This window comes from Chamaea fasciata, unplaced genomic scaffold, assembly GCF_029207755.1.
Source record: "Chamaea fasciata isolate MVZ Bird 193981 ecotype frontalis unplaced genomic scaffold, bChaFas1.0.hap1 SCAF_5, whole genome shotgun sequence".
NCBI classification, from domain to species: Eukaryota; Metazoa; Chordata; class Aves; order Passeriformes; family Sylviidae; genus Chamaea; species Chamaea fasciata.
The window spans coordinates 50944936-50962916 of NW_027094090.1; the positions used below are offsets into that span (position 1 = coordinate 50944936).

The 17981-nt window shown below is 42.5% G+C and overlaps 1 protein-coding gene across 6 annotated transcripts in view; it reads left to right on the forward strand.

The window, feature by feature from the left end:
* Positions 1 to 17981, forward strand: part of FAR2 (fatty acyl-CoA reductase 2) — a 122347-nt gene that overhangs the window by 99603 nt on the left and 4763 nt on the right. For all 6 annotated transcript variants that reach the window (XM_066183636.1, XM_066183642.1, XM_066183639.1 and 3 more), the window contains exons 5-11: positions 1741 to 1918; positions 3044 to 3088; positions 7790 to 7908; positions 8969 to 9036; positions 12365 to 12536; positions 16404 to 16533; positions 17397 to 17524. In XM_066183636.1, coding sequence (XP_066039733.1) covers positions 1741 to 1918; positions 3044 to 3088; positions 7790 to 7908; positions 8969 to 9036; positions 12365 to 12536; positions 16404 to 16533; positions 17397 to 17524 — 840 coding nt within the window. The remainder of the gene's footprint in view (positions 1 to 1740; positions 1919 to 3043; positions 3089 to 7789; positions 7909 to 8968; positions 9037 to 12364; positions 12537 to 16403; positions 16534 to 17396; positions 17525 to 17981) is intronic.

Sequence of the window (17981 nt, forward strand, 5' to 3'; positions counted from 1 at the left end):
TCAGGTAATGCAGAGACCTCTCTGGAAGGAGAGGGCAAAAGGACATTGCCTCTGCTTGTACTAATGCACTTGTCTTTGCTTTGTGACAATGCAAACCTGCAACACCCCATTACCAAAATTTAAAAAAAAAAAGGGGGGGGAAAAGGCTTGCACGCAGCTTAAGGTGAGTTCCCAAATGAACTCAAGTCTTCCTCCAGGCTCTGCAGAAATAGCCTTCTCCTTTTGGTAGGCTGGTAATTAGCTACTCCACAGATTCAAACAATAGCAGTTTAGCTGAGACCCTGAGGTTCAATGGCTGCCTAAGCGGCTTTGCAAATTATGTCAATATTATGTGCTGCTTGTAACCTCTGCATAGTTTATATCTTATGTTTAAATCTTTCTTCTGCCTTGTTTCTGCAGCACAGGACCAGACTTGCAAAGGAAGGTGTTTGTGCATCCAAAGGCCTTTTTTATTTAAAAAAAAAAAAAAAAATCCTGTATACTTCAAATTGTCATATTTTTAACACATTCCAAAACTGAGAGATTTGCTTCATCAGGCCTCCCTTGTGAATCAGTGCTTTCTTATACAACAGTTTCCCATCTGTGCCCAGTGAGAGCCATCTGAAAAGTGCTGTGCCACCTGAGCCACCATGTCTTTGAAGGGTAGAGAGAATCAAGCAATTTTTCAGGTGCATCAGTCAGCATTCTCTCCCCTTGACCTCTGCCTTCTTCTGATATTCAAGACAAGGAGGGGTGAAGTGAGGATCTGCAGGAAGCAGTATCCTTGCAGTGCCCCTGGGAAGAGTCCACCCCTTCAGACTGAACTGTAAGTCCGTTGACTTAATTACAAATTGGATTATAAGAGCTAATCTTCGATTCTGTGGTGTAACACCAGGCTGCTGGGAGCCTGTCAGGGACTGGCAGCGAGGGCTCTGGAAGCACAGCCAGTTCTTGTCCTTTAGACCCAGATGCTGGCAGGACCTGTGAGGTCCTGGTGCTGTGCCAGGGAAGAGCCTTTGGGCATTAGGCCCTTCCTGCAGCTCCATAGTGGTAAGGGCCACTTCTAAAAAGCTATCTGCATAACTGCTGCTGATGGATTAGGTACTTGAATATCTTCAAAACATAAAAAACAACTTGGCAGAGTTCTTTTGGGGGTTTTTGGTGGTTTGGTTTTGGTTGGTGTTTTTTAAGCACCAGCAGTTTCCTGTGTGAACAAACCTGTGGAAAGCCTGCTTGAAGGAAAGTCTAACACTGCAAATGATGGAAATCCACTGTTGGAATAATATCCCTGTAGGATGTTGTTCCAGCTTTCGAGACCTTTGTGTTGTTACATGACTTGCTAACTCAAGGTTACCTGGAATATCCAGAGACATATTTGGGAGTATACAGGGACTGTGCTGGCTAAGGATGAGCACTGCCTAGTGGAATTCCTAGGCTGGAGTGCTCCATCAGGCTGTAGACCACGGCAATATTTATGTTACAGCTTTCAGTGAAGCATTACCCATGCAAGAGATTGCTCTGAAGTGAGTTTGTAGAGGTACCTGAATTGCAGCCGGGCATTGAAACTAACCAGGGTTTATTTTGAACCTTAAAAACAAAAGTAACCTTCTCCCCCAGAGCTGTTTTAAATCCAAACCTTAAATAGCTTTGACTGGCTTGTCCTCTGTTTCAGGTGAGGATTCCTGTCTCACTGGTCTGTTTTGCCCGAATCTTTTTCTCTCACTGCACTGTCGATGATGATGTTCTCCTTGTTCCTTGTAGGTGGTTGGATGAATCCATCATTCAAGACATCACACCCAAGCTGCTTGGGGAGTGGCCCAACACTTACACCTACACCAAAGCCTTGTCAGAGTACCTGATCCAGCAAGAGAAAGGAAACTTGAACATTGCTATCATCAGGCCATCCATCGTGGGAGCCAGCTGGCATGAGCCTTTCCCAGTAAGCATGCATACACAATTCCCTACCAAGAGCCTTTGGATGCAGCTGGAGCTGTGGTACTGTCAGGAATCTGTCCCTCCTTGTAGCAGTGTCTTCAGAAACAGGTCTCCAGTTCATAGGGAAATGCATGGAAGAGATGGAGATCCTGTGCTGGAGTGGAACAGCAAGCCTTCTTCAGCATTTTCAGGAAGAACTCCTGTGAAAAGACCACATTTAAGCAATAATCACAAGAGCTGGGATAGTTATGGTGCAGAATGTTGGGCTTGCAATTGATTGTCCCTTCAGGCACACCAGGGGAGTTTCTGTGCTCAAAACATGGGATCTGAGGGTCAGTCGTACTCCTGGTGCATTCTGGTTGAGGTACAAATGTCAGACAGTCAGTAATTAAATGCAGCTGTACTTGGGAATGAGAGAATTCATTAAGCTAAATATACTGATAGGAATAATGTGCCCTAACATTGCAGCCAAATTGGAAAGGCAGCACAAAGTCACCTTTGGCTCTCATGCAGCCTGAAGTATGCCAGAGATGACTGAGATACAGCCAAGGCTCTGGGCCAAGCTCCCCATCTTGGAAAGACAGAGAGTTCTGTTTGGTGTCACAACCTGTTCCAGGTCAAACAGCTCATCACTGCTCTGAACTCCAGCTCCCACAAGTGGCAGCTTCCCTGACCTGAAGTAGGATGGGATTCAAAAGGAGTGGTGTGGTTTGGTTTGGTTTTGGGTTTTCTTTTCTTCCTTGCTTTAGACGTTAGCTGCAGTGACCAAATCACTCTTGATGACAGCTGCATGTTGTCTGTCAAGGGTAAATATCACTCCAGCTGTTGGCAGCAAGTGTGCCAGCACCGAGACACTGTGGTGTTTAAAGCCAGATGTTATTCCTGAGGCCAGGGAACAGGAAAGAAGTGGTTTCTAAGAATAAACTTAGATTCTGTTGATGAGTAAATTGCAGGCAATGCATCCCCTGGTACTGGTTGACATTCTGGCAGCTGCCCCCAGATGGGCTGGCATCCATCTAAAGTGGTGTCTCTTTCCTTCTTTGTCTACACCACATCACAGTCATCATTTAGAAGCCCGTGTAAGCAGCGTATCCTTGAAGGGAACACTAATCATTCTTCTTTTCCACAGGGTTGGATTGACAACTTCAACGGGACCAGTGGAATATTTATTGCGGTACGTCTGGTTACTATTTAAGCTCCCCTTAAAGGAGAGTTTGAGTTACTAAAAATAGCAATTCTGATGTTACTCTACAGCCCCACTTAGAAACTGTGTGCAGTCGAGGGCCACAGGAGTTTTCTGAGTCTGGGAGAAGTATGTCACACACTTGCCACACATTTGTCAGCTGGTAGGACCCAGAGGATGGTCTGTTTGTGCTGAGCTCAAAAAAGGACATTGAGAGACTATTCATGTTGCTGGTTCACTAAAACATGAATTGCAGTTCCTAAAAACTCTGAAAAAAATAAAGGTTTGGACAAATTTTCAAAGAAATGGCAAAAGATGTATCCCTAAAATGAAGGTAATGCACAGGTGTCACAGCTTGTACATTTTAATACAACTTTAACACAACTTTATTTTCTAGGCCAGGTTACCACACTGCCAATACAAGGCAGCAATATTTATCCTTCCTTTTGTCTCTGTGTGTATTGTTTCCAAATCCACTGCTATAACTTGTCTTACTGTCTTATTGATATTGTGGTATCCCTCCACAAAAACAAAGATTCTGCCTCCCATTTGCCACTGCATTGTACAGGATTTCTCCCTGTACACACTACACCTTAATAATGTGTATGATTGATTCAGACTCTGCCAGTTACATGGATAATTCACTATTTTTTCCTAACTTGATAAAGTGCTCTCCATAAGATGAAAATAATCATTATAATTAGTCCATGAAAAGAGTAAAGTTGCATACCTCTTCTCCTGCCTTATATATTTTTTTCTGAACTAAAATCACTGCCTTAGATCTCTCTGTCAATCCATAATGCTGTATAGCTGTGGGCAGATATTTATATTCATGTATGAGTTGTCCAACTTTATTACTTTGTCAAAACTATGTTCTAATCAGCCTGGTGCAGTGTATAAAAGGATTAGTGGTCTGCAATCATAGGAGAGCAGAATACAATCAAAATATGATCTTGTTAAAAATGCTGATTTATATCTGAAGTAGATCATAAATAGAAACTGTTACAGTTATGGAGTGCACAGGACAAATAATGCTTTCATCTGAACCCCATCTATACATTCCAGAGGCATTCAGTTTTTGTTCACAAATTATTAACTTCCAGTCATGTCACAGTTTCTTTAAAAAAAGCCTTCTATTCCATGGTGACAGATCAAGAAGCTTGTACTGCCTTTCTGCTCTAGTCCCAGCATCTTGTCCTGGTTTCTCGATGATGTCATAAATATCAAGGAATGTTTTGCAATTCCTTAATTTTGCAGATGCACTTCTTACATTTTCATGTGTCAGGTTCTAACTTTCGTACTGACACGAATTTTATTTTGAGCAGGTTTTTTTGTTTTGGTTAGTTTATTTTTTTAATCATAACCTTTGATGATGTCTGTCAAAAAATTTATCTAGAAGTGGTTTGCAAGAAATCTTTGGGCCAGGTTTTGTATGCAGATGCAGCCTGTATCATTAGAACCGAGTTAGCTCCTTGGAAAGCAGAGATTATGAGATTCTGGGGTCACTGTGGGAAATAGCTTCTCTTTTTTTATAAAAGATTAGACTTGCACTGAGATTTGAAAAAGAGGTGGTATTTTTTGGTCCAGGTTTGAAGCTCTGAGGTTTTTCAGTATAGTAGAAGAGACAATGAAATTTGTGTCATCTACACTGAGCTCTTGGGTGGTGAAATGTGGTCTGTAACTACATTGAGAGTTGGCCAACAAAAAGATAAAAAACAATGACAAGGATGCAGGGTGTAGAGACAAAGTTGTTTGGAATATTTTGTGGAAGGGAAAAGTGTTTATTATTAGGGACCCAAGAGACTCTTTTCTTCTGAAGGGGGGGAATTAATAAGTACATGAATTAATGTGTTTGAATGTGGTGAGTTGTTTGAAAATGAACCCTTAAACATCTGAGTGATGCATCAGTTTTGATTACCTGAAAGTTGTGTCAGTACAAGCAGCTCTCCTGGCCAAATGTATTTTAAACTGTGATTATTAGATGAGTAGCTTACTTGCTTTAAGTGTTGAAAAAAGCAAAAGGGAAGTGGTTTTGGTGGTTTGGTTTTGTGTGTTTCAAGCGTCCCTCCATACCAAAATACTCACTTTCAGCTTCTAACCAAGCTCATCCTATAGAGAGAACATCCACCAGATTCAGATTTGGTTCAGATGATCTTTGATGTCACTTGGGGAGAATCTGGACTCCAAATCTTGCGAAGACATTTTTTCCTCAGTTGCAGTGTTTGAGTCTGATCATTTCATTCCATAAATAGTCACGTCTTTTAAATATTCATGAAATATGGGAGTCCGAGTTGTTCTTGATAATCTCATTATGTTTCTTTCGTCTACAGTTGCTCCAGCTGTTGTGGGGAGCTGTGTTTGTTGATTGAGGAACAAAATGAAATTAATTACATTTCTGCTGGAGTGCAATTAAGGCATTTTGTCTCGCTGTTCCCTATTACATGCAAAGACCTTCTTCCCTGCAAGGCAGTGAAGCTGTAGGGCTTTACTGGTTTAATTTGTGGTCTGGACAGTGACTGGCCCCAAAGCACCTCAGCTGAGAGGCTGTCCAGAAACATCAGACTCTGACCAGGAAATTATTTTGGAGGGTTCACTTTGCAGTAGCTTCTGTTTCACTAAAGAGAAAAATGTCAGCATCTATAAATAGAAACCAAGCTATACCTGACAGAAGTACCAGTGAACCATTTTTGATGTAACAAGTAACCTTAAAAACTTAAGCCTTTGTTAAATACAAAATGTAGGAAATCTTGAAATCATTCATGTGTGTATGACCATCACATGCTGCTCTGAACACATTTTGCAGCAGATCCATCAAACATCCTCATTTTGAAGACCTCAGAAAGGTCTTCAGTGTGAAAATGCGATAGTTGATTACACACTGGTCTCTAGTGGGCATGTGTTCATAGCAGTGGAAAATTCAGAGCTGAGCTTGGTTGCCTCCTTTGTTTCTTTCTGCCCTTTTTTTTCCCCCCTTGGAAAACCCCAGTAGTGTAAGAACCCAGAGAAAATCATAGTGATGTTGCAAGTTGAAGTTTTAGTGTCTGAACCTAACCATAGCTCACCTTAGGGCAGCAGAATTAAATGCATGACACAGATTTGAGGAGGATGGAATGAGCCATGTGGGGAATCTTGAACTGTTGTCTATGTCATGTGATCCCTCTGCCCAATGCACCAAGTATGAGATGGGACTGCTCAGAAGTCCTAGTTCCTGATGAAAATTAAATCAGTCACAAGCAGTATTCCCGTACTTGCAAGGTATGAAATGCAACAAACACATCTGATTGCAGAAGGGGAAAGGAGGAGAACAGTCACCAAAAAGACCCAAGAAGATAAACACCTCCCAAAGAGGGGATACAGTATCCCTTAAAATCCACCAATGACCACTAGATAATGGCATCTGCTTTACAAGTTAATAGCAAGTCTTAAATGCGTTTTTAATTACTTTTTTCCTCTTCTCAGACTTCAGGCAAGGGGTTTTCCACAACTAGACACTTCCTGTTTAGTTGCTGTATAAAAATTTAATCTATTTTATAATGAAATTGGAGTTTCAGATTGTATAAAAATAATTTGGGAAAAGCTGTAACATTTCCTTTGCCCTAACTTTTAGATATTGATGGATCTGCAGCAGATGCTCTTTTGCTCCTTCACTTAGTCCTTCCCTCTGCTTTTGCACAGCTCTGAATTACAAGAGCTTTTATCCTTCCTTGCTTCACCTGCACTTTTATCCTCTCAGCTTTTTCCCTGGCTCCTCAGCTTCAGTGCATTGTTTCCCACATGAGAAATACCTTGATTGCAGCCTTCACTCTGCCATGTGGGGTTTCTTCTCTTATATGCTGTGTTTAGCCCTCGTCCCTGACACACCAAGTAAAGTTCCTTCACCCCATTTCATCCTCATGTTTCTGTATTTTGCCTTGTCCTCTCTGATGCAGTCTGTCATGCTGTTGCCGTGTCTCTCTTGTGGAACCTCCAAAGCTTGATTGGTCATCATGGAAACCCCTTGATAAACTTTCAGGTGAAATGTATATATTTTGGGGAGCCTGATCCCCTGAAAAATGCACTTCCAGCCAAAGCAAGAAAATTTTTTGCTCTTGCCTATTTCTTCTTTTTTGGTTGTCAGTATTTTGTATTTGCACTGATTCCTTTTACTGAGTTTTGGTGGGTGATGTGCTCTTCAAGGCAGAGGCCATCCTCTGTATCTTTGTGCTTAACAGACAGCTTTGGAAAAGAGGACAGTGTGAATACATCCAAAGGAAAGGTGGTCAGCTTTTCAAAAATCCTACTGCTGTAATTTCCAAAGTGACTGCAGTCTCTGAGGGACACTCAGACCTCTGCCTGCCTATGCCATTTAAGAAAAAACAGCTTTCAGGCATCACTGGGAACTTCACAGCAGCAAATTCAGATACATTCCTTTCCTCGGGTATTTCTTTCATACTGAGTTAAATTAAGAGTCTCAGCTTTTCTTCTTGTACACAGCACAGACATCATCATGTTTCCAGATGTCCTCTGAAAATGCAAGACAGTGGGATCCATGGGAGATCCATCTTTGTTGTCACAGGAACCAAATAACCTGCAGCAGAAAAAACTTGCTGCAGTGCTGGCCCATGCCCAGTGCGCGCTGCTGGAGCCCTGCCAGTTAAATCTCAGCCCAGCCTGAGGTGGGTGACTTTTTCCCTGTGTCCCTGTGTCCCACAGGCAGGCAAAGGAATCCTGCGGACCGTCATTGCCAACAACGAAGCAGTGGCAGACATGATTCCTGTTGACGTCGCCATCAACCTGACCCTGGCAGCCGGGTGGTACACAGCTGTGCACAGGTGGGAGGGCGTCCCTCTTTGTGTCATTCCTCTTTGGCCACACTCCTGGAATATTTGTTCCCTGCACCAGCACTTTAAAGAGAACCAGGAGCTGATTAAAAACCAGTGCAAGAGGCTGGTTGATTGATTTTCTGGTTGGTGTTTTCTCCCTACGGGTGGGCAAGGACTGAGAGTGTAGAAGACACAATAAAGGCAGGGTTCAGAGTTAGGAAATCTCTACAGCTACAGGTGAGACCTGCTTCTTAACCTCTCAGAAGTTACTCACTCTTCTGAAGGCCAAGAGCTTTGCAGCAGTGGTTTTTTGGGCCTCCTTTTCATTGAGTTGCTTTTCAAGTGTCTTCTGGAGTTTTCTTGGTAAAAAAGCTCTGTGTGTTATCCTTAGGAAACATTGCACCATGTAAATATATTATGGGCTTATGGGTTATATGATCTAAAAAATCTCCCTTATTTGCATTGTTGAGAAGAGTATGTAGAAGTGATATTAAGGATTTAACGTCCTTTCCTGTGAACCTTTGGCCTTGCCTTTGATCATTAGGTAGGAGTACGGAGAATAAACCACATGAATTATTCTTGAGGTTTTTGCAACTCTGAGAAATCAAACCCAGGCAAATAAAAGGCACAGAAGTGTTTTACTCTGAAAGACAGAATAAGCCCTCTGAGCTGAGGGTAGACCTGCATCCAGAAAGCTAAATAAGGACCTTAAAAGGACCTTGAAAAGCAGCTCACCAGCTTTCCCCTCAAAGCATTATTAAGAAATCCACCAAATTAAAACTGTGCAGTTTTCAAGTATATAGTAAGAAAAATGCTGTATTGATGTCATCGTCCCTTTACACCCTTGGCATAGCAGGCTTAGGTCAAGAAAACCGTTTCATTAATTTTGACTTATGTTGAAGGAAGAAATAAAACCAGTGTGATCCATGTTTAGTTCCACACCAAAAAATGCAAACTTTGTTTGGTATTAAACCGGGAATTTTCTTGAAATTGATTTTTTCATACTCCCTTCCCTAACAAATGGAGTTTTTCTTCCCATCTCAAAATAATACCTCTTTCTGTTTTCCAGACCAAAAAACTTGTTGGTGTACAACTGCACAACAGGGGGAATCAACCCTTTCTTCTGGGGAGAAATGGGTAAGGTCTCATTTAAATGGAGAACATCCATAGTGTTCCTCACACTTTGAAGAACTGGTTTCCACAATTTCGGTGGCATTTGGTGTCTGCCGTTCAAACTCTATTTTGGGGACCTAGCTGCAGTAGGTGAGGATCCTGTGAGGCAAAGGGTACTTCCAAACCAAACCATTCTAGGATTCTGTGATATTATGGAAGTGAAGTGATCTTCCTTGCCCATCAGAAAATTCTGAACAGAAATAACAGGTGTGCACTTGAGGAGGAAAACGTTGAGATGACACATGGGCTTTAAGAACAGTTTGTATTCTGATCATGAGTTTTGTGGGGAAAAAAATCAAATTATTTTCATGGCTGACTTTTCTTCAAGTGGATGTACTTCCAAGGCAGGGGTGAAAGAAAGGGAGACAGTTTTTCTTGCAGAGAAAAACTCATGCTGAAGCCAAGCAGCGGAATTTGTCTCAGCTGTGTACTGTGAAATACTGAGTATAGTTAGTACATTCATGGACACATGTACTGGGCCTGGTTTACTTTCTGTTACCTCTGCATTCATATCTCAATGCTTTTAAATACAGGAGGCTGGCTACTCCATCTCTCAGCCTTTGCTTTTCCCCTTGCATTATTTACATGGCAAACTAAGTCAGCAGCGAATGAGACCATAATTGCATTTACAGAATAAATGTCTTAACCATGATATTTGATCATGTGGCCTAGCAGGGAAGAGGTTTCAGCAGTTGGCTGAGTGCTGAGGACATCACACCAAGTTCCTTGCCTTTTTTTTTTTTTAATGAAAAATGAAATGTTGTGGTTAGTCACAGATCTGTGGCTTTTTCACAGGAGTGAATGCAAAGCTCTTTACAGGCTGCTACATCAGCAAAAGCAACCATAGCACCACTTTGTGAGGTTTGCCTTTCTTAACCCTTTTTCAGTGTAAATTTACTGATGAAAACAGCAATGTATTAGTGCATTGTCATTGATTTTATTCTGTTCCTCTGCTTATAACTGTGGATTTGGTAATGAAATCATCTGGATCCAGCAGCAGCAGCTTCCATGAACAGCTCAGCTGCATGGTGGAAGTGAAGGCAAAATTTTCTCCTTGGGTGACACTATGAAAGCTCTTTCTACCTCATGTTGTAGCCACAGTTTTCCTGAGAGCAGCATGCTGCGGAGAATTAGGATGGAGTATTAAAGTGCAAAATTCTTTCTTTAAAGATGCTGCACATCTGAGGAAATGAGTTTGGGAAAGATGTACTGCATCACGATGTTATATGACTGCAGCCATCCAGTCTGAATCTGCAATTCACTTTCCTACTAATTTCTTTTTGGGAAATAGACATAATTCTGTTCAGGGAGTCAGGATGTGTGACTGGTCATCAGGGTGGAGGATCCTGAGTGTCTGGAAGCTGTTGAGAAACCAGGGAGGGGAATGGGAGTCACCTGGCGTGGGACTGAGCATTTTACTGCAAAGCAGACATGGGATTTGCAGAGTGAGGGGCCTGGGCTACCTGGTTAGGCCAAGTGACACCAGGGCCTGCCGTAAGAGTGACAAGTGGACAGAGAGGAGTAGGGATTTTTCAAGGGAAGAAAGATCAAACAGAGAGAAATTGAGACTGGATTAGGCTGAGAGTACCAAGGGTTGGGAACAAAAGTGACTGAGATGGTGATGCTTTGAGCACTCTTTGAGTGATGAGCTTGGAGGGAGGAGAAAGAGATGTAGAAGAGAGTTTATGCTTAAACATTCACTGCAAGACAGTTCATTCTAAAGCTCCTCGGACACAGATAAAAACTCCTAGTGTTAAAAGGCACCTTAACTGATTTACTTCTTTTCCAAATAATGCTATCTATATGCTTGCGGTTTTTTCTTTTCCCTTACTTTGTCATTACTTTCCCTGCTGTTACAAAGATGTGGTCAAACAACTAAATTTTTATCTGAAGAAGCATATTCTGCTTTGCTGCAATGTGAATCGGGTTAGTCTGACTTTGTGAAGTACATTTTGCAGTTTCTCCTCAAAACTAAACCTTAAAACAGGTGGGAAAATGATGTTCAGCATGGCAAAAATTAAGTTCAATTTATTCTTGATAGTCTACCTGGATGAGACCTGTGTCTGATTCTCTCCCTGCAGAACTTGCCTTTAAGTTGTAGAATTTGCTGCTACATTTTTGTGTTGAGGTTGGAGGGGAAAGACCACCCACCCACTAAGTTGTTGCAGTAGCTCCTAGAGGTGACAAATTTCTGGTTTGGGTTTTATGTTAGAAGAAGTACAGTGAAAGTCACTACTTGAAGTGCAGTAATGAGCTGACCACAGATACTGGGGAGTCCTTTCTGAATGTTACGAATGGAATCTGCTTATCTGAGGATGATCTGGATGTTTCTTGTGGCTTGCAAATTCTCATCTGATTTTCTATTTGTAACATAAGCTTAGAGACTAAACTATAATATGAGCACAGATTGATGTCGTTAACTCTCAAATCAATTTTTGAGAAAGTGAAAAAAGCCCACATATTCTTCCTTCTTGAGCTTGCTGGTGCTCAGGAATAGGAGCACCATCTGTTTATCAGTCTCTAGGATGATAGTCTTACACTCAACTGCTGCAGTTCTATTAAGCGTCTGCAATATGCAAATGCCCCAGATATGCACATCTAGATGCCACTTCGTGGCACTGTGCCATTGCCAGAACTCAGAATCAGACCCGGCATATTTTGTGCCTTAACATGCAAAGGGAAGGGAAGATTCCCACCCTATAATTTGTTTTTGAGTTAAGAATGCAGGACAGTTTGCTGCCTTAGAGCATCCAGAGGTCTTCTGAAAACAGGCAGATGTTCAGTGGTGTGGATCAGATGTGGTTTGAAAGGATATAATGAAGTCTTTTTAAAGCTATCACCTTTAAGTGGCAGACTAAATCAGACATCAGCCCGTTGGAAAATCTGATTGAAAATTAGAAATGTCTTTTTCTTTATGCTAGCAGATAAAAATTTGCTTTCAGTGATCTAAAGAAATCAGAAAAATCACTTACCAATTTCTTTTACATCTGCTGCAGGTGAAAGCAGAACTGCAGTTCCTTGTAGCTCTCAGAGCTGCCTGCTTTTCCTCCTTTATGTTTTGGTGCTTTGACAAGGAGGTTTTTGTCTGCCAGTGTTAAGTGTGGAGAAGGATTAGGTTTCAAACAGGCGATAGCTGGAGTCATCAATTTTCATGGCAGAAGGGACAACCTGGTCCAAGCCCTGGTGACACAGTTCAGAGAGCTGTGGGCTGGAGCTGTGAAGCACAGCTTTGGGCTGTGCTGCACTGTGGTTCCAGCCCAGCTGGAAGTGAAAAATGCCTGTTCCCTTGCAGGGCAGTATGTCATGTCCACATTCAAAAGGAACCCCTTGGAGCAGGCCTTCCGAACACCCAACGCTCACATGACCTCCAGCTACTTGATAAACCAGTACTGGATCACTGTCAGCCACAAGGCACCTGCCATCCTCTACGACCTGTACATGAGGCTCACGGGGAGAAAGCCCAGGTAAGAAATGGTGCCCTCAGCCTCCTGCAAACCTGCTGCTCTTGTGGAGAGCAGAGCTCGAACCAGAGATGAGAACTGGAGTCCTTGAGCTTCTTCCCGTCTCCATCTCTTGAGGAAAAGGAGGAAAATGCATGGCTGTAGCTAAGCACAGCCTAGGGCTCCCACCCTTCCCACCACCTGGAGAACAGCACATCTTTTGAACTCAGTTTAACACACTTCAGAGCTTCTGAATGCAGAGGAGGACTGGTAGTCTTCTGTCTTCTCTGTATCCAGATCTCTACCCCTTCAGCTTTCCAACGGGATCACCCCTATCTGTCATGAGCTTGCCTAAGGACTTGAGACTGGCAAGGTTTAGAACATACCAGCTAACACATTTTTTCCCCATAAATCAGATGCCTAAGTAGCTGTTTTCAGCACTGACCTGAAACCTAGGAAGCAGTTGTTTCTGAGTGTGATTAAATTCTAATTGTATTTAGGAGGGCAGCTCACTGTTACGGGTGGTATTTGAGCCCTGGCAGTGGTGTGGCTTGGAGCAACAGCAATATCCATGTCTCATGTGGAAGGAATCTTCTTGTAAGTAGCATTACTCCAGATATTGTCCTCCTTTATTCCCTGCCACCACAGAGGGGGATTTATTATGCAGTGTAAGAACAAGATGCCAGTGCTGTGTTGATGTCAGCTGCTCTTGTGCTCCTCTGCTAGCTAGAAAGCTGGCTTCAGCTGTTTGCAAAGAAATCCCTGGCATTGCTCTGATTTATCCCTGATATTCTGCTTTGGAGGCAGATTGGTCTGTAAAAAGGCTTCCAGTTTTCCAGGAGGAAAGAATTACGCTAGGAATAGAGGTAAACTGAAAATGAGGCTGGAATCTTCAGTCTCTGTTGAAATAGGCAGCAGTAAGATCTTGGCACTGCCCTTAAAATTGACATTTCTTTTCATTAAGCTGATTGGCATAATTAACCAGTGGACACTGCCTGCAATGCTGTAGTTAAATGTCAAACAGACCTCAGCATGATCTTCTGAACTTTTAAGATTTGCAGCCTCAGCAAAGACAGCTCACCAATGAAGTTGGGAGTTATCCCAGTCTTTTTTTTTTTTTTTTTTTAATATAATTCTCCTTTTCTTTTTACATACTACTTCATCTTATCCAGGTATTGCTGCAATGTGGTAGAAAGCACAGTAACAGCTCATTGTTTGTTCTTTTCCCAGCTACCTGAATATCAGACCTTTATGGTCTAAGAGCAGTAAACCACATCAAATAATAATAAAAAAAACCCAAAGAAGCCTTTTTAGGTGTAAGCTCATTTCACATAAATTTCCAGATACCAAGCAAAACTTCCCTAAATGGTTTCCTGTGAGTGCTGCACATCCATCCATGACTTAGAGCATAATGTGGTTTATACCCTTAGTAGTCTCTTGGGGCAATCCTGTCTCACCTGAGGATCTGCTCGTGCAAGGCTCTGTATGGAAGCAAATAAAGAAATCATTGCTGTAAACAGTTTTCTAGAAGACAAAATGCATGTCTGAAGTGTGGCTACAGTGAGAGCTAATACTCGATTTATTCCTCTCAGTTCCTCCACAGTGGAGGACGAGACTTCCTGGAAGAAATCTTTGCCATATTTCTACTCAGTTGATGTTTTTCAGATGACCTTCCTGTCATACAAATTATTGGTCAGTGTTTTGAATATGGTCAAAACATTTGAGCTCAGGCAGTTGACATGAAACACAATTTTCACACACACATCTTCAGATCATATAATCACAGAATGGTTGGGGTTGGAAGGGACCTTAAAGATCATCCAGTTTCACCCCTGTCTTGGGCAGGAACACCTTCCACTAGCCCAGCTTGCTCAGAGCCCCATCCAACCTGGCTTTGGACACTGCCAGGGATGGGGCAGCCACAGCTTCTCTGGGCAGCCTGTGCCAGGGCCTCACCACCCTCACAGGGAAGATTTTTTTCCATATACTGAAGAGTTTATTCTCTTAGCCTTTCTTTTTTCTGGCAGTTCCCATTAGTCCTAAGCACTTTAAAGATTTTGGGGAGTCAGCTTGAGGGGCAGCTTCAGATCTTTCCAGTCTAGCTGCATAATTTCTTTTTCCCAAGTTCCTAAAATGTATTAAAATATTCACAAAGCTTTGCCCCATGGTGCTTGCCCTACACAGGAAGATTAAGCTGAAATAATTTTAAAGCAGTAAAGATAAACTGCATTCAGTCAATGTGCACATAATTATTCAGAATGAAGGTGCCTTTAATCTGATGGTCTGCTTTGCTTCTAAAATGAAAGCCACTTTAAGAAGGAGTGTCTGAGGTTTTAGTGCTCTTTCCAGTTGCTTTGGCTGAGCTGCATAGTTCTGCTCTGAGCTGATGGACTCATTGTGTCTTTCTGTGCTGTGCTGAGTGCTTATCGCTGTGGCAGTCACGTCTGCGTGGGGAGAGACCAGCCTGGCACCATTCTCCCCCTGACTGCCGCCTTTGATTTGTCACAGCAACTGTGTTACCCTCTGGGCAGCTCAATATTTCACGTGAAAACAGCTCTGTTTTCCATGAAAATCAGCCTTTTAATGCTTTCCCTTGCCCTTACCCAGTCTGAGAGGATGTGGTGTCCTCTCAGAATTGACTGAGCCCTGTACATCACACTTTAAAACAACTGCCAGAGGCCTGTTTTACTCATGACCACTGGGACAACTGAAATAATCCTGCAGGGTAGGACAGCATTACTGTCATCCACTTTTATATAAAAAAAAATAGTAAGAAAAGGCCAAGACACATGAGAGGACCTGAACCTACATTTCCCAAGTTCTCAAGCAGTTATGCTTCTGAAGCAAGACAACAGTGACAGGGAGCTGTTGGAGTGGGTCCTGAGGAGGGTCATAAAGATGGTTAGAGGGCTGGAGCATCTCTCCTGAGGACAGGTTGAGAGAGCCAGGACTGCTGAGGCTGGAGAAGAGAAGGCATGTGGATACCTATTAAACCCTGGTAGACAGTTTTTCAGTACTTTAAGCAGACCAGTGGGAAAGAAGGGGAGGGACTCTTTATCATGGAGCCTAATCACAGGATGAGGGGGAATAGTTTCAAACCGAAAGAAAGTACATTTAGATTATATAGAAGGACATTCTTCCCTGCGAGGGTGGTGAGGCTCTGGCACAGGTTGCCCAGAGAAACTGTGGCTGCCCCATCCCTGGAAGTGTTCCAGGCCAGGTTGGATGGGGCTTGGGGCATCCTGGGATAGTGGAAGGTGTCCCTGTCCGTGGCATGGGTTGGAACAAGATGATCTTTAAGGTTCCTTCCAACCCAAACAACTCTGTGATTCTTTGGTTCCATCTGAAAACAGAAGTTGAGCAAATGACTTCTGAGCTCAGTGTCCATATTGCAGATGTGGTCACCAAATAATGGAGCTAATACCAAAAATCAGAGCCTTGCTTCAGTACACAGGTCAGGCTTGGGAGCAGAAGAGAAGTCCTGTGGCAGAAAGAGAAGTATCTACCTTGGGAACAGAAGTACTGTACCTTTGTGGTGCTGGCTTCATGCTAGCTCAGATGGGCTTTTCCCTCCACAGCAGTACATGAGGTAGATGCAGCTTCCAACCCTTACCTTCCAAACCTTGGGTTAACCAGTGTGTTGAACATCAGTGGCAAACACATTTGCTCCCATGTTGGAGCCAGCAATAGAAGCCGGGTAGCTCCAGGCTCAAGAGGTCAGCCGGAGCAGTTTGGACCTGCTGAGCAAGTTCTCAACCTAGTGAGTAGCAGGGCACTGCTCAGGAGGAATTGCGGTGTTTGTTCACCTGGGTTGGTGGAAATACAAACCAGCAGCTTCTACATAAGGTCAGACCTCCTGCTCACCTCTGATGCTTTGATTCTTTGTTACAGAATGATGAAGATCATCAATCGGCTGCACAAGTCTATGACACTCCTGCAGTATTTCTCCACCCAGTCCTGGAACTGGTCTTCAGATAATATGAATATGTTAATGAGTCACCTTAACACAGAGGACAAAAAGGTAAGTGTCTTGAATATGGGTTGCTAATCGCAGATTCTGTTCATCTGCAGCAATTATTTTTGGTGTACTGTTGAGCTTTTAAATGATATGTAGATGATTGGGATTTATTTTAATTTGAAATAATTTATTTATTTCAGGAGCTTTCCATTCATTAGAGGAGAATGTGTTCAGGTCCCTTACAACCCAGCCTATTCTGTGAAAACTTCTTCCTCTCTACAAAGCCTTTCTTTGCTCTAAGAGACAGACAGCTGCCTGAAAGCTTGCTAACAATTTGTCCAGTATGAGCACCTAAAATGAACTGAGGTAGTTGGCTCTGCAACGAGATTCTGTTTCTGCCAAAGTGACCCATATGCTGAACTTCTGTTGATCTAGCTGCCAAAAGAGAATGCAGCACAGCTGAGAGTAACACTGATGCAGAGACACCTGTTGACTCAATGTCCAGTTGATTATTTACACATAATTCTGGTGACATGATAAAACTGCGTGGAGGTTTTCATTTGAATCTGTTTGCCTGTGTGAAATGCCATTTTTCTTCCATGATTCAGTGTGTGTGTGTGTGTGTACAAATACATGTATTTATGGAAAAGTTGCCACCTGAAAGATAAACACCTTTATTTTCTGCCAGCTAGCACTACATTTCTGCTTGCTTTGCCCAGATTCCCAGCTCGGTGGGATATTAATCAGCAGCTGTGAAACACAGTCTTGTAGTGTTTGGGAACTTGGTGGCTTTGGGAACTTGGTGGGTTTGAGAATTTCAGAGAGAGGGCCTTGTCAGGAACAGAGATCAATGAAGAATTGATGCTTCAGGTGAACTGGTTTTGAGCTCTGGTGTTCAGCTTTTGCTCTTTGTCTTTAAATCCCAGTTATACAACTTCGATGTTCGCCAGCTGCACTGGTCAGAGTACATCGAGAGCTATTGCATAGGTGCTAAGAAGTACTTGCTAAATGAGGACATGGCTGGCATTCCAGCAGCAAAGCAGCATCTACGCAAGTAAGTCACACCCAGGGATAAGAGATTAGAGCTCCTGGCTACCTTTGGGGAAAATAAGTCTAGCTACATTGCAAAATTATTATTATTATTGATTAAAATGGAGATAACTTATTTCTTATCACAGTGATTTGTCAGTTTTTACAAACATAGAATCAGGGAATAGTTTGCCATAGCAAGGAATACTGAAAGGAATAAAATGATCATCATTCATGGATCATTTTTAGGAGGTTTATAAGGACTTCAAGAATGGGCTAGTGACTGCCTCAGACTGTGGGCTGTGGCACAGTGATAAAGTTTACCTTAAAATAAAAGGGCTCTTATAAAAATGGAACAAGTCTTGAGGTCTTTCCCTTAGTCAGGCACTGGGAAAATGAGAATTAGAGAACCACAGAAGCTTTTGCTTGACAGAAAGAAGACAGGATCATTAGGATCTGGAAAATGCAGTAATACCACTGAA